General features: G+C 40.6%; 2 protein-coding genes across 10 annotated transcripts in view; one reads left to right on the top strand and one right to left on the bottom strand.

Moving 5' to 3' along the window:
- Art3 (ADP-ribosyltransferase 3 (inactive)) overlaps positions 1 to 2,292 on the top strand; it is a 74,145-nt gene extending 71,853 nt beyond the window's left edge. For all 8 annotated transcript variants that reach the window (XM_076926501.1, XM_076926502.1, XM_076926500.1 and 5 more), the window contains one exon: positions 1,367 to 2,292. In XM_076926501.1, coding sequence (XP_076782616.1) covers positions 1,367 to 1,515 — 149 coding nt within the window. In that variant the 3' untranslated portion in view covers positions 1,516 to 2,292. The remainder of the gene's footprint in view (positions 1 to 1,366) is intronic.
- A 718-nt stretch (positions 2,293 to 3,010) lies between these two features.
- Nup54 (nucleoporin 54) lies at positions 3,011 to 20,717 on the bottom strand. 2 transcript variants are annotated; one of them, XM_076926495.1, is made up of 13 exons: positions 20,469 to 20,674; positions 19,768 to 19,929; positions 16,821 to 16,904; positions 16,580 to 16,732; positions 13,921 to 14,147; positions 12,646 to 12,833; positions 11,539 to 11,735; positions 10,218 to 10,272; positions 9,733 to 9,826; positions 6,769 to 6,876; positions 5,053 to 5,172; positions 4,659 to 4,769; positions 3,011 to 3,590 (listed from the first exon to the last, which is right to left on the bottom strand). In XM_076926495.1, the coding sequence occupies exons 1-13, from the start codon at positions 20,533 to 20,535 to the stop codon at positions 3,462 to 3,464; spliced, it is 1,695 nt and encodes a 564-aa protein (XP_076782610.1). In that variant the 5' UTR covers positions 20,536 to 20,674; the 3' UTR covers positions 3,011 to 3,461. The 2 variants fall into 2 exon arrangements, with proteins under 2 accessions (XP_076782610.1, XP_076782611.1); XM_076926496.1 differs by lacking the exon at positions 19,768 to 19,929 and having other exon boundaries at positions 20,469 to 20,717.
- Positions 20,718 to 23,509: the final 2,792 nt, after the last annotated feature.

Here is a 23,509-nt window from a genome sequence, read left to right as displayed (position 1 = left end):
TCTCTCCAGCCCCATCTGTTTCCTTTAAATGACCATTAACTGTCTAGAAACTGCATTTAGAACATTTTCAGTTCTCTCAAGCTATCCTTTCTCAAAACAATGTTTCATTAAGCCTTTATAGTAAGATGCACCTATCAAGGAGTCAGTATGTTCTAATGTTCTAATATTTCAGTTAGATGTCTCGATGTATAAAGGCTAAATTAATAGGCAGATTCTATATGAAATTTTGGGTTAAGGGCATACATGAAACTAATCCATATAAGATCAAAGCGAAGAAGCAGCAGACAGTAGATAAAACTGTTTAGTTTTTATTAAAGTTTTAATTAAAACTTTCAGAATATACTTGTTTTATATGGCAAACTGCTCCAGGTTGTATGAACACTGCAAGGAATTTTTGTTTGTGTGTAGCACACTTGAAAACTACAAAGGGTTAAGTCTCCACGCTGCACTGTCTGAGGCTACCCCAAGCATTTTGGATTCAGCTCCTAACAGTAAAAAAAAAAAAAAAAAAAAAAAAAAAGGACAACTTCAGAACTGCTTCTCGGTGCAGTTCTGCCCACCTATGAACCACCTGTCTGCAGCAGCATCCTGATGCTGGAGTGACCTGCCCTTTCACCTCTAGCCACATGACCACATGTCTGTTGGCTACTCTGGCAAGAAAACTCCTGCTGCTTTTTTTGGCTTCCTGTACGAAACCATGACTGGTTATACTGGTCAGAGGAACCCCCAGAGAAGTCTCCCTTCCCCAAGCAGTCTGCTTAAACAAGGTGTAAGTTACCAGTGTCCAAAGCAATAAAACCAGCTACCCTGATAGTCCTGCTGGCCCAGAGGAAAGGAACCCGGCTTCTTCCAAAGCCTTGTACATACAAAGGCAACACTACCCAGCCCCCCAGCCCCTCACCGCTTCACCCCCCAGCTTATAGGCTCAGTGTTTGAAGATACAATTATACCTGTTGACTGCTGTCTACTGGCAGCCCTGTGAAGGAGCACATGCGCTGTCTGTGTTTGAAACCAGACACTTGAGCTAAACTTTACATTCCATGATCTAAAGCAAATGGAAAGAGAATTGTGAAGAAATTCTGGTGTGCCAGAACAAGAAATAGTTGTCTTGGCTGCCTGTATAGATTAAAAAACTGTGAATTCTGAGAAAAAAAAGACCCAGAATAGTGTGCCCTGAGACATCTGGAAGCGTAGCCTGAAACCTTGAAGTCGCATGTGTATACGACAAGTGCCTGACTGAGTGTGTCTCTGTAGGCTTATCATTTGGGCTGCTGCTGCTTCACACAGCTGTGCTACCTGCTCTAGGTGGAGGATATCCAGTACAGACCACAGACTGACATGTCCACAACTGTGTTCTTCTTAACAGCTCCGGGTCCAGTTCCAGTTCCAGTTCCAGGTCCAGTTCCAGGTCCAAAATCCCATCCTTCTGCATCCTCTGGCAATACACTTCTTCCGCCAGTCACGGCATCCACCATTTTACTCATCGCTTCTGCTGTAAACTTCATCGAGCTATAGCTTAAATGCTATCTTAATCTTTATCTGAAAGATGCTATGAGGATCCCACAGGAAGTCAAGAGAAAAAAATGTAGTTTTCCTTGGACAGACTCACTGTATAAAGGAAGAACTGTATATTTGTTCCTTGTTTTACAATTTAAAAAGCTGGTCCAGGTAGTGTCATAGGATTAACATTTCATTTCTGTATTAATTTTAGGATTGCAAAAATCCAAAAGCTGTATACTTTTGATTTGATTCAATAAAACTTTTAAGTTTACTAAATGTTTTCCTCTAGTTTCCAAATATTAAAAGTTTATTACTAATGTTAGTAATTAACACGAATTTAATGCCAGAATCAACAGGTGATGAATCAAACTTCAAATAAATGGGGAAAGTAGCAGCAAGCTCCTAAGATGGCAGCCTCTTGTTCCCCGGAGACAAAGCTGGTAGAGAGTACAAGCAGGGAGAGGCCACCTGGGGACCTCAGAGGACTCCCAGCTCTGGGATCCCTTGGTCCAACTTGCTTCAGGAAAGCTGTTACTTTGCTTCTGTGCATTTGTCTTCTGTCTTTCCTTCTCATCAAATGAACTTGGCAGTGCCTAGAGGACCACCCACACCTCCATTATACGAGCCATATTCAAACGTGCTGCAGGTGAGATGAGCCCCTCATCAGCCATTCGCCCTGAGTAAGTGCTCAGCTGTCCACAGAAGGGGTGCAGAGCATCAGAAACTCCTTTCTGAGCCAAAGTGATAACAAGCTCATGCAAACACACACACACACACACACACACACACACACACACACACACACACAAAACAAACCAAACAACCAAAAAACACACACACAACAACACGCGGGGAATAAGATTGAAAACAAAAAAAGAAAAGCAAAAACCCATGGCACAAACTCGGCAGCAGCAACTACAAAATCCTAGCAGCGAAGTTTTATAGTCTCTATTCTTACGAGGCGTCTACACGCAGGGCACTTTCCCTCACCGCCCCATGTTAATACAACATGATTCACGGTGCCCTCTCATGACAGCCCTCAGTGTAAGCCAAAGTAGCACACAGAAGCACAAACATGACAGCATTAGGAGAGGGGCCTACAAGCCCCAGCCCAGGCACGGTTTGCAGTCAGAAGTTGTATTTAAAACTGGCAGACTGTGGACGAAGCTCATGCTGTTGAACTCAGCCATAGTTTTCAGATGCTAAGAAATGGGGGAAGTCCTTACCCTAGATGAGGACTTTCATTTCTTAACCTAGTCTAAATATGTCAGCACTGACAAGTCCTTAAATAAAACACCAGACAGAATTACATAAAATTACAAATTAACAATTTATTTTAAGGATTTCATTTTTAGAAATAAAAAATTAAAAAAAAAAAAAAAGCTTGCAAAAGTGGTGATTTTGTTATAGTCTAACTGGTTAGGTATTTTCTGTAAGTTCTAAATAAGTAAAATAATATAAAAATATATTTTCAAGTCTTTCTAGAACAAAAGGAAAACCACACAAATCATTAAATACTTTGGGATTTTCTTTACTCCCCACAGCTGATTTCACAGATACAGAAGCTGAAAGGCATGTATACTCTGCAGCACAGTCTCCGACAGCGCGGATTTCAGTGTTGTGTTCTGTAGGAAGTAGCTGTCTCTGTGCTATGGAAAGAAGGATGGAGAATAACCATCAGGCTCTGTGACCACACGTAACGCTGTCAGAAAATGAACCACAGTATATGTATATATATATGCTTTGAGTAATACTTTTTAAAAAGTAAATACAGCTTTTAGATATAAACTTTCCAAAGAGTCTCTTTGAAGAACTTTGTGGTGATCACTTCAGATTTAATGTACAGTAATTTCTGAGGAGCCTCAAACATCCCAGTGAGGAAAAGATCCTTTTTTCCTGTCCATGTGGTCATCATAAAGAAGGCCTGATGTAGCAAGAAGTTGTAACAAGTCTGTAAACGGTCAGCTAAAGACACCGCCTCTGCTATGGATGGTTTCATTCAATCCATGTTCTACCAGTTTTATGTCTTCTAGGTCATCTTTTATGATGCTAATTAAGTGGCTAAGGCCTTCCTGTTGTTGTTTCAAATGCTAGAATGAAAGAAAAAAAAAAAAAAAAAGCATGAGTACACTGTTCTGTTAAACTGCAAGCTACAATACAGGACCTAGTACCTAAGACATGCACAGTGGGACAGCCATGTCCAGCCACACAAGACACACCCTAAAACCAGGTAAAACCAAACAGTATGAATCAAACATGTTCTCTGCATGTTTAGACAGGGCCTTGAACTCCTGGTCCTCCTGCTCCCGAATGAGGAATGAACTACACTGTTAATGTGGTGCTGGGGCTTGAACTCAGGGCTCCATAAACACTAGGCAAGCTTTCTACCAACTGAGCCACATCCCTAGTCCCAGCTTCTCAATTTAATGTACACACAGACCATTCTGGATTGTGATTAATGCCACTGGGAGGATGTGGGGAGCCTGAGATCTACCTTTACTACCACAGCCCATGTTCTAGCACTTGCATTATCTAGACATTCTGGGGGATGCATCGCTCCATACTGGAGTAACAGTATATGGACCACTTTCAGTGTACAGGGATGTTGTGTACTTGGCCATCTGTCTGTCACTGTGTCACAGGAAGGGGACTCATACACTTGTCCTTGAATGACCCCACATTTCAACCCATGTTGCTGCATGTGTCAGAATCTCCTCCTCTTTGGGAGGAGCACTTCACTCTGTACATATGTACATAGATACATACATGTCTGTGCAGACACCTGCTTTCAACTACTTTATATGTCCAGAAGTAGAACCAGGTGGACATGGCGACACATACCTTGAATCTTAGCATTCAATTGGCTGAGGCAGACTGATCTCTGTGAGTTCAAGACCAACCTAGTCTTCATAACATGTTCTAGGCCAACCAGAGTTATATAGTGAGACCTTGTCTCTCAAAAATAAGTAGAACTACCAGATGACATGGTAATTCTTTCTACTTTTAATTTTTGAGGAAGCAAGATTTTTATATTTTGTTACTTAAAGGTGCCTGAAGGTCACGATTTCTCTGCATTCTAATGAGTATGTATGAGTATTGTTCTCTGCTGATGAACGATAGCCATCCCCATGGATATAGAGTTGTAAGCTGACACTTACCTGCTTGATTTCTCGTAATAAGTCTGCATCTATGTAATACTTTTCTTCAGATTTCACAGCTCCAAAATGATTCTGCATCCTGATCTGGGACATCAGTTCATTCAGCCGACCCTAAAAGTGAGTCAGAAACAAATGCTAACAATCACAGCTCGAGACGATCACAGCTATTCCTAAAGACAATGGCTTCAACATCATCTGTTCAGACTCTCAGTTCTTTTAATTTGAAGCATTAATACAAGCCAAAGAAACCATGACTGAGAATTTATTTTAGGGAGTTTTAATTAATGGGAACAGATGCTTACGAACACAAACCAATGCAGAATCCCTATGTAATGGGACAACGGTACAGACCCACCTTAATTAATTCTGGCTGGACAGACTCAGAAGTGCTTACTTTGAACTGGGTAGGCGCATTCAGCTCCCCTTGAATGGTATCTAGCTGAACCCGCAACTGCTCTTCATCAGCCTGGATCGCATATCCACTCTTCCTTTGGATTTCCTGTTTGATTAGGACCTACAGAAAACAGACACCAGTCCTATCTAGTAGAACATTTAAAAATCCAGTATGGACTTGTAGTTAAAAACTGTCTGGAAACTAATTCAGGGGTGCTTTGAAATCCTAGCACTTGGGAGGCTAAGGTATGAGGATCACAAATCTGAGGCTAGCCTGAGGAACAAGGAGAGTTTCAGACTAGTTTATGCTGCATAGCTGAGACTCTGCCTCAAATAAACAATAAAAACCCAAAACATTAAAAAAAAAAAAAATCCAAGTGCTTTATGCTTACTCTTGAATAAAGTGCATGTATGCCTACATTCCAATTAGATTTTCATGTCATAGAAATACCTTTGTATAGAACATATAGTAACACAATTAAAATTCAATGCTGTTTGTAAATTTAACCTTTTGAACTCAAATACTGAAAAAAAAAATCATTTGTTTGAGACAAGGTCTCAGCCCACGGTGTCCCCAAGCTTGACGTGTGGATGACCTTAACTCCTGATCCTCTTGCTCATCTCCAAAGTGTTGGCGTTATAGGCATGCCCCATCACATCCAGACTTAGTCACTTTTAAGTTCAATGTAAAGTTTCTAGCTTTCCAGCCATGTGAGCATCTCTGTGTTAGATATGCACCAAGCACTGGTAGAAGGTTGCCAACAGATGTAAGCTAAACAGGTCAGCGGCTCCTGAGAGGCATGAAATGGATTCTCTGTAGGATAATAACACCATCCTAAATTGACCAGACTCATGGATGATATAACCTTTATGTGGGTTAAATATATGGTATATGAATTACATCTCAATGAAATTGTTCAGAGAGGGAAAAATGGAAGTCATCAATATTTTTCCTCAGAAAGATTAAAGTAACAAGAATTAGCTTTTTATCAGTAAGACAAAACTCAACCATGAAGTGAGGAGCTCTTGGGGTTCTCCTTGTGGTCTTTTGCAGCTCTCCTTCCTGCTTCTGGGGTAGGTACCCATCTCTTCACTTTGACATACATTACTTTTGATAATTTTTATTTGTTAGAAAATCACCTATCTTTCCTAAGTCTTTCACAGGTCTCTGTGTGTTTAGGTCGTCTGTGTTTAAGTCCAGCTTCTCACTGATGCTGGCCCGCTCTCTGAAATGTTTATCATTTTAGTAGTCTTCCACAGAAACAGCTTTCAGTCTTCCCCCAGTTACACTGAGCCTGTCCATGGCTTCTCACCCTCTCTCAAGCTTATTTGTATTCCTATCTGGTGTGGTTTGGCTCTTGCGTGTGTCCCTTCGATGTTTATCACTTGTTTTCATGACAATTCATGATTCCAGGTTTTGTTATTTCCTTCTGTCTGTTAAACTGGTAACTGGTTTAATCATTAATATAGAGTCACATGCCTTTTCCTGGAAATCAAAATGTGACTACTTTCTGAACCAGGAATGGGTGATTTTCTACCTTTTCTTGTACCCTGTCGATAAGAAGTGAACTTTAGAATATTTTTCTCTCACCTCCCACCTGTATGATCTTTAAGTCTTTCAGATAAAAAAAAAAACAACAACAACAAAAACCCCTCATCATTCAGCCTATATTTCACATAAAACATCTTAGACACATTAGGGAATTGCAGTTATAACCTGTAGGGTTCTGTGGGAGAGATCCATCAGCTTCCTCTTGTATTGGGCTATTTTGGCCATAGTTGTAGTTTGATTCTTTTGCAGTTCACTAATATCTTCAGATATGATCTGTTGAAAGAAATGTTTCTGAGGATAAATCAAGTAGGACACAACAGCTATTTAACAGGCACACCCACGTGTCCACGCCTAGTGCTGAGATAGCCTTGAGATCCATCATAACAGGCACACCCACGTGTCCACGCCTAGTGCTGAGATAGCCTTGAGATCCATCTCTCAAAATATAACTATCTTTAATTCTCCATTTTATTATGTTTTAAATTCTTTCTCTTTGTACATGTGTGTGGGTGCATTAGAGTCCAGAGAGGATGCTGGTTCCTCCAGAGGTGGAGTTCTAGAAAGTAGTAAAGCTGCTTCTCTGGGGCAGGACGTGCTCGGGACTGCTGAGCCTTTCTCTGCTAGCCCCATAATTCTGTATGTTAGGTTTCCTTCTCTTACGTATTCAAAAAAATAAAAAGTATTATTCAAAGATTTCTTTAGAGCTTTGCGACATTTAATAATGAGAAAACATATTGTAAAAACAATAACATTTCAGAAATAAGGAACTTTGAGCACTAATTTGGAATAGAACCAATAACCAGGTATGAATGGAAAACGTTCAGGTCTGTGAGGTAAAGTGGATGTGGGCTTAGCTTCACAGGCAGTTAGTCTGAAGCTGGCAGGGTAGGGGACCAGTATAGTCCACACACTGGCATAGAATACCTGGAAGGGTAATCAAGACTGTGGGAAAAGGGAAGGGTAAAGTCCTGAAAGTGAATACATTTCCTTGTCTCTGGTTAGTGACGTTTTCTGTCTGGCCTAAAATCCTCCTAACTTTGCCCTATGCTATCTTTTTTTTTTTTTTTTTTAAACGAACTATAAGTAATTATTTTCCAAAGATTTATTTTATGTATACGAATACACTGCAGCTGTCTTCAGACATACCAGAACAGAGTACTGGATCCCATTACAGATGGTTGTGAGCCACCATGTGGTTGCCGGAAATTGAACTCTGAACCTCTGGAAAAGTGGTCAATGTTCTTAACCACTGAGCCATTTCTCCAGCCTTGCCCTATTCTATCTTGCTTTAACAGGGTAGGTTTAATTTGTGTGTACACACACATTTTCTTTGAGTACAATGGACATGTTTGTGTAGAAACCAAGGTACAATCTCAGGTGTGGTCTTTTTTTTTTTTTTTTTCTGAGATGGAAGAACTCTCACAGGTCTGGTGAACAGTGAGCTTCAGAGGTCTGCCTATCCATCTCTGCCTCCCTGACCCTGAGAGTACAGTACCGTTGTGCCTGTTTTATTCACATGGGTTCTGGGGACTGAAGTCCGGTCCTAATGCTCAGCACTTTAACAAATGTACTAGTTCCTGGCAGGTTACAATCTACACAGCATTTCAATCAGGTTTAATTCTATAACTGTCCCATCATAATTCATTTCTATGCTACTGGAGTGTTAAAAGACAGAACAAAGAAGATGTACTATTTCAGTAACACCCCCCACCCCCCGTCAGCCCCCTATTTTGAGACAAGATCTTACTACACTGGCCAGGTTGGCCTTGAACTTGGAATCCTCTTGCCTAAGCCTCCCAAGCAGCTGAGATTACAGGTCTGTACCACCAGGTATGGCTTTATTAGTCTTTAATGAAGCACCAACGCATTATGAAATAACAAAGGACAAAATTAGGTTGTTGTGTTCATCATACATATTTATTAAAAATCTGGGAATCAGCCAAAAAAAAATGTCTAAGATTTTTAAAAGGAGAATCTTAAAATTAGTTTAAAGGGCATATACAGTCTTGATGTCATTCAAGAATGAAATGAGTTAATATTAAGATTCAAGTCTTACCAGGTGTAGAGACTTATAATCCCAGCACTTGAGGTGGAGGCAGGGGAATCAGAAGTTCAAGGTCATTCTTGGTTACATAGTGAGTTTGAAGCTAACAATTCACTCTAAAGGTGATACTCATGAATTCAGTGTATGTGGCCTAACATAATAAAGTGTCTAGAAAGTATGCCAAAGGAGAAACCATGCTGGAATTTTTGGACAAAGAAATGCTGAGAAGGAATAATTATGTGTAAGTATTTGTCGGGCGTTCTCAGAAACACAATGGCTACACAAACAAATGCAGGGTCAGTGTAAAAGGAGAACTGCATTCACAGAACTGCCTGACAATAAAATGGATCACTTGAGAAACAGTAAGCTCACTCTTCTGTCTTATGAAATCGGAACTGCATGTAAAGGAATATGAAGGCACCGGGCAGTGGCGGCGCACGCCTTTAATCCCAGCACTTGGGAGGCAGAGGCAGGCGGATTTCTTGAGTTCGAGGCCAGCCTGGTCTACAGAGTGAGTTCCAGGACAGCCAGGGCTACACAAAAAAACCCTGTCTCAAAAAACCAAGAAAGACTATGGAGGCAAGCCCACAGTCAGAACACCTGCAGTATTGTTTGATTTTAGAAGATAATTAAGATTGGGTCTACTAAGCAGTTGGATTAAAAAAAAAAAAAGTGAACTTGAATAAATCTAGGCTATAAATCTAAACTCATAAAATATGTCAAATCAAATTTAAGGTTCTGGAGAGGTAGTTCAGATGTTAAGAGCACTGGCTGTTCTTCTAAAGGACTAAGGCTCAACTAAACACTCACACCCAGATTTAATTCCAGTTCCAGGGTATCTGATACCCTCTTATGGCTACCCAGGGTACTGCACAATATGTGGTGTATAGACATCTATGTAGGTAAAGTCATACACAGAAATTTTTTAAAAGTCTGTATGTGGGTGGGAGGAGTGCTGCTACCGATAAGAAAGCAGACGCACGGAACTGTGACCTGCAATGGACTAGTTCCCTACACATGGTAACGTCTCGCTGACTCGCTTTTCTTTCCACTCTCAAGATAGAGGAGAAAAAGTGAGTTCTTACATCTAATCTGGTCTGATGCTGCTTAGTCATCTGATCTTGGACCTTCAATCTTCGAAGCAATTCTTTGAAACCCACCATTGGTACAGGAATTAACCTGAAATGCAAGATCACTTTGGAGAATGCATTGCTGAAACCAACAAGATGTATTTCATAATAGACTTCATGCAATTTTACAATGAGTTTCTAAATCCACAGCACTGAGATCAATAGTTACCACATTATTGAATTCAGCCTTCCTATTATATGAAGGAGGAAATGTAGTTCAGTCAAAAGCTTGCACTGTAAATGCAAATGTAAGTGACTAGAATTCAGATTTCTCCATCCCTACCAGTTTCAGATCAGCATGCTGCCTTACCATGGTAGAACTGTTTTAAAAAGCAAAGAAAATAACTTTGTTTGAATGCAACAATACAACCAACAGCCCACATGTGTTTCCTTCCTTCTGGCATCAGTTTGAACATAAAATGAAATGGTGATACACTTACTTTTCAGAATCTGGGTTATCCACCTTGGCCTGCTCCCAAATAATAGGATCAACACCTACCACAAATAAAAATATTCTTTTAGAACATATAATTTTCTGTGTTTATATTTGTATGAGAAATGCTTTCTTCAAATTCAGAAGCTGTATGAGGAATTACTTTAAAAAAAAAATCATTGCAAAATTTTATAAATACTGATTGAAAAAAAGTGCCTGCAGCAGACAGTGTAACACCGCTGGAACCCACACACACAAAGCCACAACAAATCACACACGAAAGGGGCAAAGGACATAGCAAGGCTATTCACAAACAAGTGTGAAAAGATATTCAACCTGGTCACCAGGACAATGCAGACTGAGTACTAATTCTTTACTACTTTGTTGCTACCAGGGACAAAGAGGAAGAGAGAAAGAAACAATACATCACACTTACACATATACTGGTAGAAAATAACAAACATAAGAGTCCTTCAAATCTCACTGTCAGGATTTCATTCTAGTGAACTTTGTGGTGTGGGAGGAGTGACAGTGTTACCATGTTGCCTAGGCTGGCCCTCAATTCACTATGCAGTCCAGGCTGTGACCTCAAACTCCTGATCTTCTGCATCCCATCTCCCAAAGGCTGAGAGTACAGGTAAGATCCCCCTATTCAGCTACCACAGATCTTATTCTAAAAAACTACCTGCCCATATGTCCTAAGAGGAACTTCCATAAATAGTAACTACTACTTAGTTTGGATGCACAGACACAATATTGAATTTAAGTAAACTATATGTATGTGTGTATATGTGTGTGTGTATATATATTTATATATGTTTACATATATATGAATACTACACAGTGTTTATAATAAAAGTCATCTTCATATACTAACATGAAAAATACTAAGAAATTCTGTAAGTAAAAAGGCAGGTGGCAGCAATGTACAGTGCAGAACTTTTTTCTATTACATGTACATATGCTTACATGTAAAATCACAGGCCCGGGTCAGCAGAGTCCAGTGCTTCTGGAGGAAGGGAAATGACCTAGAATTATCAGTCTACTTAGGATACTAAACTCTTTTTTTTAAGTACAAACACATTTAAGTTTTACTTAAATGCTCAATTTAAACAAAGATTTTAAAAACCCAAAACATTTCAAAGTGACTTACCTATAGCTAGATGATTTATTATTTTTATTACTCCCTAAAATTTCTAATAAACATATTAGCTATATAATTAAAATTACAGCTGACTAAAACATAAATATTTAAGAACACATTCGAAATAAGCAGACATGATAAGCTCATGAACTAATAACCAACGAGGCCTGGCTCCAGCGCATACCAGCAGGAGGGTTCTGTAAGAGCTGCTTGATCTGAGCAGGAGACAGCTCTGTCCTGGTCATGGAGAGGGTCACCCCAAGCTGCTGCAGCTGTGTCTTAATGTTGGCTTGCTCAAAGTGGGCATACAGTGTTGTTGCCGGAACTCTTCTTGAGGTGCCATTTGGAGAACGCTCAACAACATAAATGACAACTTCCGTCCTGGAGGAAAACAACAGACTTATAACATACTGACTACATAAGCCACGGCCACAAATACCAACACACCGTATTATTTTAAAGTGCTGCTGGCTAAAGTTGGAAATGGATTTTTTAAGAGAAAAGTTTTTGTTTTGCTTTGTTTTGTTTGTTAGGCACACTCATAAATCAACTTAAATGACAAAAATCAGAATGAGGTAGGTAAATAAGAATTTATTTTTTGAGAAGATCTGCTCAGTAGTAGCTCTGTATCAAATGCTTATGTTCCCCTGCACCTCCATCCTTAGAACTCTCATGGCTCTGCCAATAGCTTTTGGGCTGCCTGCCTGCTGCAACCAAGACACAGAAAGTAACCTGAGTCAATCACTGGGTATTACTAGTAACAATAACAATATAAGTCATTTAATCATAATTATCCAAAAGTAAGCAAGCATATTGTAACCAGGAATAAATGACAGAAGGGCCGGGGAACTGGAGCAATCACATGGTCCATGGGTGAGCAGAGTAATCAAGCCAGACCTGGTTACACTTCTTTAGCTCCAGCACGGAGGAGAAAAGGCAGGAGGAACACTCCAAGTATTAAGCTAGCCTGGGCTACAGAGTGCATTTCTAGAGAGCGAGCACAAAATAGCATGATTGTCTCAAAGCCACCATACCAACAGTAACAAAATCTAAACCAAAAAACCAGAAGCAGTTTTTAAAGGTTCCGGTAACACTTTACTGCAGTCTCTGGATGCGGCTCAGATCCCTGCTGCTCAACAAACATCAGAAATTCATCATAAAGGATAAAGAAAAACCCCTCAGACAGTTCTATAATTACGCAATAATCAACACCTAAAAGAAACATTCTGCTGGGTTTGTGTTTCAGCAGCAACAAGGCCCACGATGAAACCACCATATTTTGTATACTTACTGATCATCAGGCAGTGTCTTAATGCCCTCCACATTGACGGTAAGGGTCTGGTTTCCTCCCAAAACTTTATGCAATGATTCTACCAATTGCTGTTGTTGGCTTCTAATATCTGTTTCTTTTTTGTTGAAAATTAAAACTACTAGTCCATCTTCATCTTTATTATTGGGCATACAACTATAACCTACAGCCTGTGAAGTAAACAACATAAAATATCAAAGGTATACACAGGTATTATAGCAAACGTTGAACTGACGGCTTAGCATCTGCTAAAATGATCTAAATGGTAATGAAGTAAATTGTCCTCCCACCGCCCTGTGCCTGAGGAGATCCCGAGTTAGGGACAAAAACTGCATTTCCCAAGACTAACATAAACAGAATGAAATTAAAACTTCCTCTCCAACTAAAGAATTTTCTCTGAAAGATTTTGATATTCATGTATTTTTGGAGGTTTCTCATACACTGAAACATCTCTGTCATAAATACAACTGCAGAAGTGATGGGCTGAGCGTACTTACTTCACTAGAGATCTGACTCATGAGTCTTAAACTAAATTTTAAAGAAACAATTTACAAATGATATGTTTAATGTACATTAGTAACTGTCAAGTTACTAATGATATAAAGAATGTCTATTGTATTATGATTTTATGTAATAAAACTTGATGAAACAGGTTATTAGTGTAATATTAAATGAGTATAGACTACATAATATTAAGTATGAAGAATTACACACTGCAAAATGTAGCTTATATAAAGGAGCTTTTTATCCATATACATGCAACTTCTAAAGAAGTGTGTAAGTTCATGCACCTTCAAAAAGTCACTTTTGGGCCCTGGACACTTGCCATAGCCAATCGGTATATTCCAATCAAGTTTATATGTCACCCTGCTTTTTTATTTTTTTATTTGGGGAGAGGACTTTTTTGAGTCGGGGTTTGATGGAGCTTGGGCTGGCTTCTGACTTGCTCTGCAGTCGAACATGACTGACTTCTGTCCTATGTCTACCCGAGAGCTGAGCTTCAGGTGTGCACACAGAGCCGGCTCACCATGCCAACAGCTTCTTCATCAGTCCTCAGAATCAGACATAATACTTTTTCAAAAGCCACTTTAATTTTATAAATTTTTGTAATTTTAAAATAAAAAGTATAATTACACCATTCTCAAGAAATACTAAAAAAAAAAAAAAAAACCAAACAACTACTTTTTAATGTCATTTTAACCTAAAAAAGTATCTTATATTCACTCTTTAAATGAAGATCAAAGACACAACTGATACCTTAAATCGGCAAAAGGGATTTTCCTGTGTAAACTCCACTGGAGGAATGTTATTATTGAAATATCCTTTTCCTGTTCCCCAGAAGGCCTGCAACTGGTTCCACTTTGCCAAGATGGCATCTCTCTCATCCCCCAATAGCGTTGGAGCAGAAAGAGCGCTGGCAGTGTTGATGAGCTGGTTGGACTGTGCAGGAGCCTGTGTGGGCTGACTGAAGAGACCACCTAAAGCTTCAGCAGGGAAAACAAACAAACAAGCCCACAACTTAGACCCAATGGATGGTAAGCAAAATAACACATAATGCCCCTCCCCGCTGTCCGTATTACAACTTATGGAATGGGTTTATATATTATCTTACATATGGGCGAGAGTGTAGCCAGGACAGGACAGAAGGAAAGCACCAAGTATTGACTGTCCAGAAACCTCTGAGGAAGTCAAAAGGCCAGATTGAAAATGGCTAAAAGGCAGGTGAAACGAGCAATAGCTTGTGGGTATTCTCAGGTGCAATGGACCCCTCTGGAGTACAGGGATGAGGGATGGCTAATACAGATCCTACGATAACCCAAACTAGTAGCATCGTTCCAAAAAAGTCAGATTGATGAAATATGGTCAGAGCCAGCAGACAGAAACCAGGTACTTCAGAGTCAGTACAGCCGACAGCATCTCAGAGAAGCAGGGCTTTAAAACAAAATAGTGCTCCAATCCAAATTTCCTCTTCAAATTGTATCTGAGAAGGTTAAACTGAAAACAACATGTTCAACATGTGTGGTACCTCACACTTGTAATGCTAGCTAGCACTTGAAAACAGGTAGAATGATTGCCAGAGTTTATGGCCAGCCTGGGCTACATAGTGATTCCAGGCCAACCTAGGCTACAGAGTAAGACCCTGTCTCAGAAAGGAAAAAGAGAAGAGCAAATGGATAACACTATGCCCAGGGAATAACCAGGTTTCAGGTAAGACAAAAGTCAAGAGTTCGGTGAAGAGAGAAGATGCAGAGACACTTACTAAATCTTACTGGACCAGATTAGAAAAATCAGGAAACAATCAAACAGTTATCAAACAACTAAATTTCTCCCTAAAATGGAGAAATCAGTCTGTAACTGTCAGCAAGGACCCAGTGTAAAGGAAGAGCCTTCACGTCTGCAGTTAAGGTGCAAACAGGCTGGGGAGGATGGCCCAGTGATCTGAACACACAAGCAGGTGCAGCAGCACACACCGGTCCATGGTGCTGGGGAGGCAGACTGGGTACCCCAGGAACTGGCTGACCAGTTGGTCTAACCAGTTCACCATGTTGCAGATCCAGTGACTTACTCTCAAAAAGTAAACTAGAGAATAACTAAGAAAGACACCCAATATTAAGGAAGCCCTCCACATGTGTACTTGTGCACTCACACACATCAAATTTGACAAGTGGGATTCTGTGACATGAAGAAGCTTCTGTATAGCAAAAATAATTACAAGAGTGAAGATAACCTATAGAATAAAAGAAAATCTTTGGTAGTAATTGATCCGATAAAGTATTCACATCCAAAAATATATATTAAAAACTTGTAACATTAAAATAAAAATCAAGCAAATAATCCAATCGAAACTGAGTGAATGCACTAAAACAGACAGTTCTCAGCAGCTAAGAGTGCTTACTGCTCTTTCAGAAGGCCCATGTTTGACTCACAATGAGCCAAAGCACATGACAAACAAACAAACCGACAAAGTTTAAATGCCTGACAAAAAAAAAAAAAAAAAACAGAGGACCCAGAAGGCTGAGTCTGATGAAGTTTGCTGATACACCCCTAAGAACAAAGGGTTGGAGAGACAAGCCCTTATGGGGGGGATGGGGAAATCACAGGGCTGACTGTATTATCCAAAATAAAAAAAAAAAAAAAAAAAAAAAACACCTCAAAACCACACAGGTGAAGTAAAGTTCTTTACAGATGAATTCAACAAATGAACAAAAGAATCTAGATGAACAGTACTTCTTAATTTGTAATAAATTAACTCATCTAAGTAATGGTTAGCAATGGCTGCTAGATCATTACAAAATCACACATTCAGCTATTATACATTGCATGATAAAGGATATCCTATGACACAGTCTTACAAATAAAACACTGAACTATCTATTGCTGCAGGAAATTTACCCCTAGGTCCCCAACAACGAGGAGACACAGATGACAGATTATGCTAACTATACAAGAATGACTTCAGTAAAGTACAAACAGAAAACCTGAAAGACAAAGATCTGATTTCCTCCCTGATTCAATCATATGAAAGGAGCCTGCAGAGATCTAAGAAAGTCAAAGCTATGGAGTTCTGTTCCTACTCGCGAATGGCAGAACCTCAAAGGAAGCAAGAGATGGTGAAAGCTGGGACAGCAGCTCGTCCCATGGAGCGTGCTCAAGGGGAGATGTGGAGGCTGCACAGGATCTGCCTCGCACGACAAGGATGTGCCCTGGACACAATCTAATAAACCACACCCTAAATAGACATCACTAACGGGTTCATGGAGCAAGTTCATGCCAGGCGACCTTTTCTAATGCCTAGGACACATAAATATGAGAATTAGCTTTTGGAATTCTCCGGAATACACTTACAGTCCTTAAAGCTCAGACGATGTGTTTTGATTGGATGCAGTTTTACAGCTCTAGATAAACTCCCACTTACAAGTCTGCTGCTGCTGCTGCTGCTGCTGTGTGTTAAATCCTCCCAGTCCAAGTCCAGTTCCCAAACCAGTGCCTAAACCAGTGCCAGTTCCTGTTGTCGTGCCAAATCCAGTACCAAAGCCAAAACCTTTGTTCTGAGTGCCGCCGAGAAGGCCTTTCAATGAAAAATTAGAATTGAGTAAGCTAAAAACATTAACCTCTACCATATTTACATCTCTAGATGACGTAAGACAACCTCTTACCTGCACTGCCTGTATTTGTTGGGGCAGAAAAGCTGAAGGCAGAGCCTGCAGTTGTAGTTGTTGTTCCAAATCCTGCAAACCCACCTAATTAAAAAAGGATAAAACATAAGGGTCCTTTTGTGCACAGAGAGGGAACTGCGTCTTCAAATTGTTCTGTAAGTAGTTGCTACTTATAATACTGATCTAAATTTCTCTTTTCTTTTCAACATCAGTAAAAAAAAAAAAAAAAAATCCTACATTACTAATCAGAAGCTCAATGCAAGAAATAAATGACCAAGTGTTTTAGATAGAAATAGTACAATACAATACATATCCTTTTAACTGAACCTAATTCAAGTGCCCATATGATTTAGACTAAAACAATTATGAGACTGTTTACTGACAGTGGAGCTGTTTACAGTGAAGTCCTTAAACACAGAGCAGTCTCGAGATTCTAGAAGGCTACTATAGAGGTAAGTGAGAGGTCACCACTACCATCTCCCCTTCCCCAGCAAAAATAGGAAATCTAGATCCTTTGCATAAAACCTATAGGGGTTTGCAGCAGTAGGGAGTGAACAATTGGCTAAGTTCGCTACCCTGAACTATGCCTATAGCCCACTCACAGTCTTTTCAACTTTGTTGTTTTACAATGAATTCAACTGTTTAAAGGGTAGTCCAAGCATATGATGGTGGCACATGGCTTTGCCGGCTCCCAATCGTAATTTTTATGAGTTACATTACATCTCCATTAGCTTACATTTCTCCTTAGTCTGTGGGAAACAACTATTCAAAGGAAACATACCAATATGCTTACCTCTATAAAATAAGAATGTCTTTCTTGAAAGAGGTATAGGAAAATAAAAGTGGAGGAATGGCAAAGAAGGTAGACTTGGCTACCACCGGCCTGCATCAGATTGTGGCAGCTGACACAAGGGTACCACCGGCATGCATAGCACTCTGGCAACCTGACAAGGTCTATTTTTAACTAAATCTAGAAACAATCAAGCCCAGCATATTTAACAACATGTGAATAGAATGACACGCCAATCTAATTTTAAAAAAAAGTATCGGCAGCAGTTACCTAGTTATAAATATGCTGTCAAAGACTTTCAAAACAACATCTGAACCCTAAATGCTGAGTTACACTCCAGGCTTTCTGAGACTCTAACTTGAATTGCATATATTTCTTGTAATAAGAGAGCCTCTTCAACATTGCAATGAAGATGGGTTTGGTGGTATATGCCTGCAATTTCATAGAGAGAGATGATAAGGCAGGAGGATTACAACTTTTAAATGACCCTGAACTACACAATGAGATGCCATTCCAAAGGAAAAAAATTTGAAGTAGTTTTAATCAATTTTGTGATGCTGGTACTAAATCCAGAACCTTGCACAGGAGGCAGGCAAGTGGTCTACTACTACCCTGTATTCTTAAGCAACACAATTCAGATTTTAAAAATTATTGAATAAGCAATTGCACACATATAACTTACAGATTCTACTGAAATACTGTCAGCTAAACATTTTGACAAACATCTAAAATAAGTACTGTCTTTAGAGCCCTTTTAACTTCCTGCTTTCAAAGAATAACTATGTTATTCGAATTGCCTGCCCAATAAAAATGCTAGTCAGTATCTTATCATGTTTCAAATAATCAAAAATACTCTATTAGTAATAGTAGAACTATATGGATACAAAAAATGTAATTTTAAAGCTCTTTCCTGAAGGCTAAGTTAATTAATATATTTGAAAACAATCAAAACACATTTATATTTGTACAACTCAGAATAACAGCGACAACTTGAAATGGACATGAAATCAAGCAAATACAAACAGGTTTATTTGTTGCTGTTAAGCTATATGTTAAACTATATGTTATTTGTTGTTTTATTCTGAAACATAAATTTCAAAATAAGGTTTGTTTTGCCCAGTGCCAATTTTAAGCAAACTAGGAAACATAAACACACCAAGGGTGATAATATGTACCACTTCTAATATTTCCCAATGAGTCGCTTTATCTTTGGAATTCCTCAAGTATTTTTCACATTATTCAACTGAGAGGACAAGGTGACAAAAACAATGCAAAACCAAGTGAATGGACAAAAACACCCAACTTTCCAAGTAAGTTTAGAAGTAATGCTTACCAAATGCATATAATTGGCATGGGCAGGAGTGGCTTAACAGAACATAAACGATGGATAATAAACTCATATACGAGCAGCTGAGGATCAAGATCTTCCTAAAGGTCATATGCTGAGCTCACATAGCCTAACTTAAATTGGGACATAGACATTCATTATATTTGTGTTCTAAAAAATTTTAGTTATCTTCAAACAATCCACAGATTTTTAGAAAAAATCTTCATCATCTTCTTTTTGATTGTAAAGATGTCCAACCTACTTTTTAGAACTCAATGTCATCTGGAGAATTTCCAAAAATCCAGCAAAGAATCAGCGATTCTTTCTACAATTATATTATCTCGTAGAAATACATCCTAAATGTGTTGCGGTGATGTTAGAAAAACAAGACAGGTCAACTGCTGTTCGTATAAGACTTGTTTCTCTTGGAAACACAAGGACAATAAGATGAAATCCCGATGAGATATGTATAAAAAATGAAAAATGACTGCAGGAGTCCAAGAATCCCAGGGAAACGCTGAGCTATGCTACAGCTAAGGATTTAGAAGACATTCCATTCCAAATAAATTCCATTGCAAACTTATCAGTTTGAAGCTGTGCTCTGTATGATTAAATGCAAACCCAACAAAGGAGCATTCTAACTCTTAAGGCTTTCCAAAACCCACATCTTTTAAGGCATCCAAACTTGAAATATACTTGATTTGACCTTAGGAAATGTATCCCTTTCCTTATTAGACAAGCGCCATTTCTTCCCCCAAACTCTAGGGACATCGGAACATTCTTGGACTCCAGCCCCCGATACTCATTACACACATGACCCCAGTATCTACCTGCACTCGCCAGACTGTTACCAAAATTGAACGGAGTCGCCGAGGTGGTAGAAACACCGAAATTGCCAATATTAAAGTTCACTGCAGGGTTAGCGGTTAATCCGAAACCCCCAAAATTAAACCCACTGGCGGTGGAGTTGGCAGTCTCAAGCCCACCAAATCCTGATAGACGTGGAGGCAGAGAAACAAAAAATGTGAAAAGGTGAGAGGAGGGGAAAAGAAAGCAAGGTAAGAATTACAAGAATCAGCAAGAGGTTTTCACAGTGTGAGCAAACCTGACCTGCACCGATCAGGGGAAGAGAGCCAAGGTGGGGACAGACAGAAGGACTCTAGGGGCAGGGGCCGAGCATCCCCCCGGGCTGGGGAGGGGACAGAGGGAGCTGCGGGCAGCCTGGCTCCAGCCTTGGCCCTCTGGGCCGGGAGGCTGAGGTGGACGAGGGGACGCAGGGTCCCGGGAAGGGAGAGGCGGGAAGCAACGCGGCGGCCGAGCCACGCGGGACGAGTGTGCCGTGCGAGCCCCAGGCCCAGCCTAAGCAGCCGCGGCCCTCCCGCCGTCGCCGCCGCCTTCCCTTTCCAAATGCCCCCAAGGTGTCCCGAGTGCAGGGCAACCCCGGGACCCCCAGCCGAAAGGATCCGATCGAGGGGGCGGGCCTAAGGCTTCAGTTTCTTGAAGGGAGAAGGTAGGTCCAGGGCTGACTCACCCGCCGGTGCCGCGGTGGCTGTAGAGGTGCCTGAAGTGCCCGAAGGCGCCCCAAAATTGAAAGCCATGTCGCGGGAACAGCTCTTAGACCGTCCCCGGCTCCCGCGGCGCGACGCCCAGTGCTCTCTGCTCTTCTGTCCGGCTGGGAAACATCAGGCCGTACCATCAGTTCCGCCTCCTTTCTGGCCTAAGCAGAGCAGGCAGGAACCAACCGAGGATGGAGTGGGTGGAGGGTAGAACCGGAACGCCTGCACCGGATCATTTCCGGGGGTGTGTTGTGGCCTCACGTGGTGTGGGACGTCACAACAAAGGGTAGATGATGGGAAGTTGAACGTGGTGTGTTGTCTGCCGGCCCTCTGTCATGCATGGCTGCACCCAGCTTTTTATATGGGATCCAAACTCAGTCCTTACGCTTTAAATGACAGGGTGCGGAGACCGCGTGAAGGTGCTGCCCTTACCACTGAGGAGCAGTCCTTCTCGGAGGAAATGAGGTTTGAGTAGATGAAGCAGTTGAGAAAGAGGCATTTAGGAGTGATGGAAAGATAATGGCAATGGTGGTAACACGTGTGTTAACTATGTGGCATGCACTCTAGCGATCGTTTTTGCATAATTCTCTTAATCCCCAGCTGTGTTTCAGACAGTTTACCACTATTCTCATTGAACAAGAGGGAGGGCTGACCCGAATGAAGCAAAGGAACCGTCTAACTGGTAAAATCTGTGCCCTGCATCTCACTTCTTTTAACCCTCAACCCCACAGAGAAGATTCTATCGTTGACTAATTTACAAAGACAAGATGGGAGGATTGAGGATTAGAGTTGCTAAGCAGCACCCCCAAAGTCATTTCGCTGGTACGTCCTGGAGTCTAGTTTCATACAAGATTTTTCTGTACTTAGTCCCAAATGTTTTTTTTTTTTTCTCTTAAAAATATTTATTGTACATGGCACTGTGTTACATTAGGACATTTTGATACAAGTATTTTGATACAAGTATTTTGTAGTTTGAACATATATCCCTACTCCTAAATTTTCTTTCTTCCCCCTTCCATTAGTTCCCTAGCACTTTAATCTCATTTCCATGCCATATATATGATTTTATATATTTTAATTAATCCTAGGAGTCATAAATGAATTTTTTTTTTCCTTCTGTGACTGGCTTAATCCACTTAATAATGTTTATCTCCAGCCATACTCATTTTTGTGCAAATGGCATAACTTCCTTCTTAGGGCTGAAAATTCTTATACCACTTTTTCTTATCCATCCCTGTGTTGGTGGGCAGCTAGGTTTATTAATCATTGTGACTAGTGCCTCAGTAGACATTGATGTACATCTGTCTCTGTGATAGGCTAACTTGGAGTCCTTAGAGACATAGCTGGGTCATGTGGTAGATCTAGTTTTAGTTTTCTCAGGAATCTCTTTGCCCCAATTTGTGTGTGTGTGTGTGTGTGTGTGTGTGAGAGAGAGAGAGAGAGAGAGAGAGAGAGAGAGAGAGAGAGAAGAACACATGCATGTACTGGGAGGGTGTATACACCCATATGTGCACATGTGCCTGAAGGTCAGAGATTGACATGGGTGTCTTCCTAATTTACTCTCTTCTTTCTTTCCTTTCCTTTCCTTTCTTTCTTTCTCTTTCTTTCTTTCTTTTCTTTTTTTTTTTTTTTTTTTTTGATACAAGGTCTCTCAATAAATCTAGAGCTCATCAATTATTTGACAAGACAGACTGGAAGCCAGCAAGCCCCTGGGGACTCCTGATTCTGCCTGCCCAATGTTATAGTTATAGGTGAATGCCCCTGTGCCCAGCATTTGTTTAATTTTAAATATGGGTGATGAAAATTAAACCCGTATCTGCAAACTTGTGAAGCTTGCACTGTACTGATGGAGCAGTCTCTCTATCCCCACTTTAAAAAAAATTACCATTACATTTTGTTTCCCTATAGATTATGGTCAGGATTTCATACATTCTTGATAGCAATAAGAAAATCTTTGAAGAAATTTTAAACCAAAGATTGTCATGCTCAGAATTTAATTGTTAAAGACAAGCATGCATGTCTGTGCATATCTGTAATCTCAGCACCCAGAAGGCATGAGCAGAATTAAGTTGGAAACCAGCCTAGGATACACAGTGGAAGCATCTCAAAAGATTGTGTGTGTGTGTGTGTGTGTGTGTGTGTGTGTGTCTGTGTGTGGTATGTGCATGTATGTACCTTTGATACAGCATCTCCCATTGAATCCAGAGCTTGTGACTTTGCCATCAGTAGGTCCCAGGGATCTTCCAGACGGTGCCAACCAGCACTGTTGTTAGACATGCATGGCTGCACCCAGATTTTTATATGGGATCCAAACTCAGTTCTTATACTTATAGAGCAAGTATTCTTTCTTACAAAATTGTCTCCTCAGCACCCCCAAAGTGATTTTAAAATGCTTAGACTTATTTTGTCTTTAATTACGTGCATGTGCAGGTGTGTGCCTGTGTGAGTGGGAGAGTCTCAGGATCCAGAGTAGAGGGTGTTAGATCACAGCAGCTGAAGTTACAGGAAGTTGTGAGTCCTGTGGTGTGGGTGATGGGAACTGAACTTGGGTCCTCTGCAAGTACTTTTTAATTGCTGAGCCATCTCTCCAGCTAATCCTACCTATGGATCAGGCTCTGCTTTCCTGCCTCTGCCTGTAGCATGCGAATGTGGGCCCACTATAACAACTGGCGCCCCATGGGGGGCTGGTGGCAAGGGAGGTGGTGATGGGCTGAAACAACCAGGGGATAGAGACCTCAGGTAGCATGTGTGAGGAGAACAGACTCTTGGGAGACAGCTTCAGTGAGACAGTGCGTTTAACAGGGAAGGGGGTGGGAAGGCTAATTAACCTTTGATGGGTGAGTAGGGACTATTGGGGTGAGTGTACATCATTGCCAGGGTCCATGGTCCTGAGGATGCCCCATTTGCATAAGGAGGAATCCAGGTGCTGGTGGACATGATCCTATAAGAGGAGAGGAAGTCTAACCTGGCTACCAGTGAGTGGGGCAAAGGCGGGAGCACAGGTGTATGTACACCA

This window comes from Arvicanthis niloticus, chromosome 27 (assembly GCF_011762505.2).
Source record: "Arvicanthis niloticus isolate mArvNil1 chromosome 27, mArvNil1.pat.X, whole genome shotgun sequence".
Taxonomy (NCBI): Eukaryota; Metazoa; Chordata; class Mammalia; order Rodentia; family Muridae; genus Arvicanthis; species Arvicanthis niloticus.
This window is presented reverse-complemented; position numbering and strand designations above follow the sequence as displayed.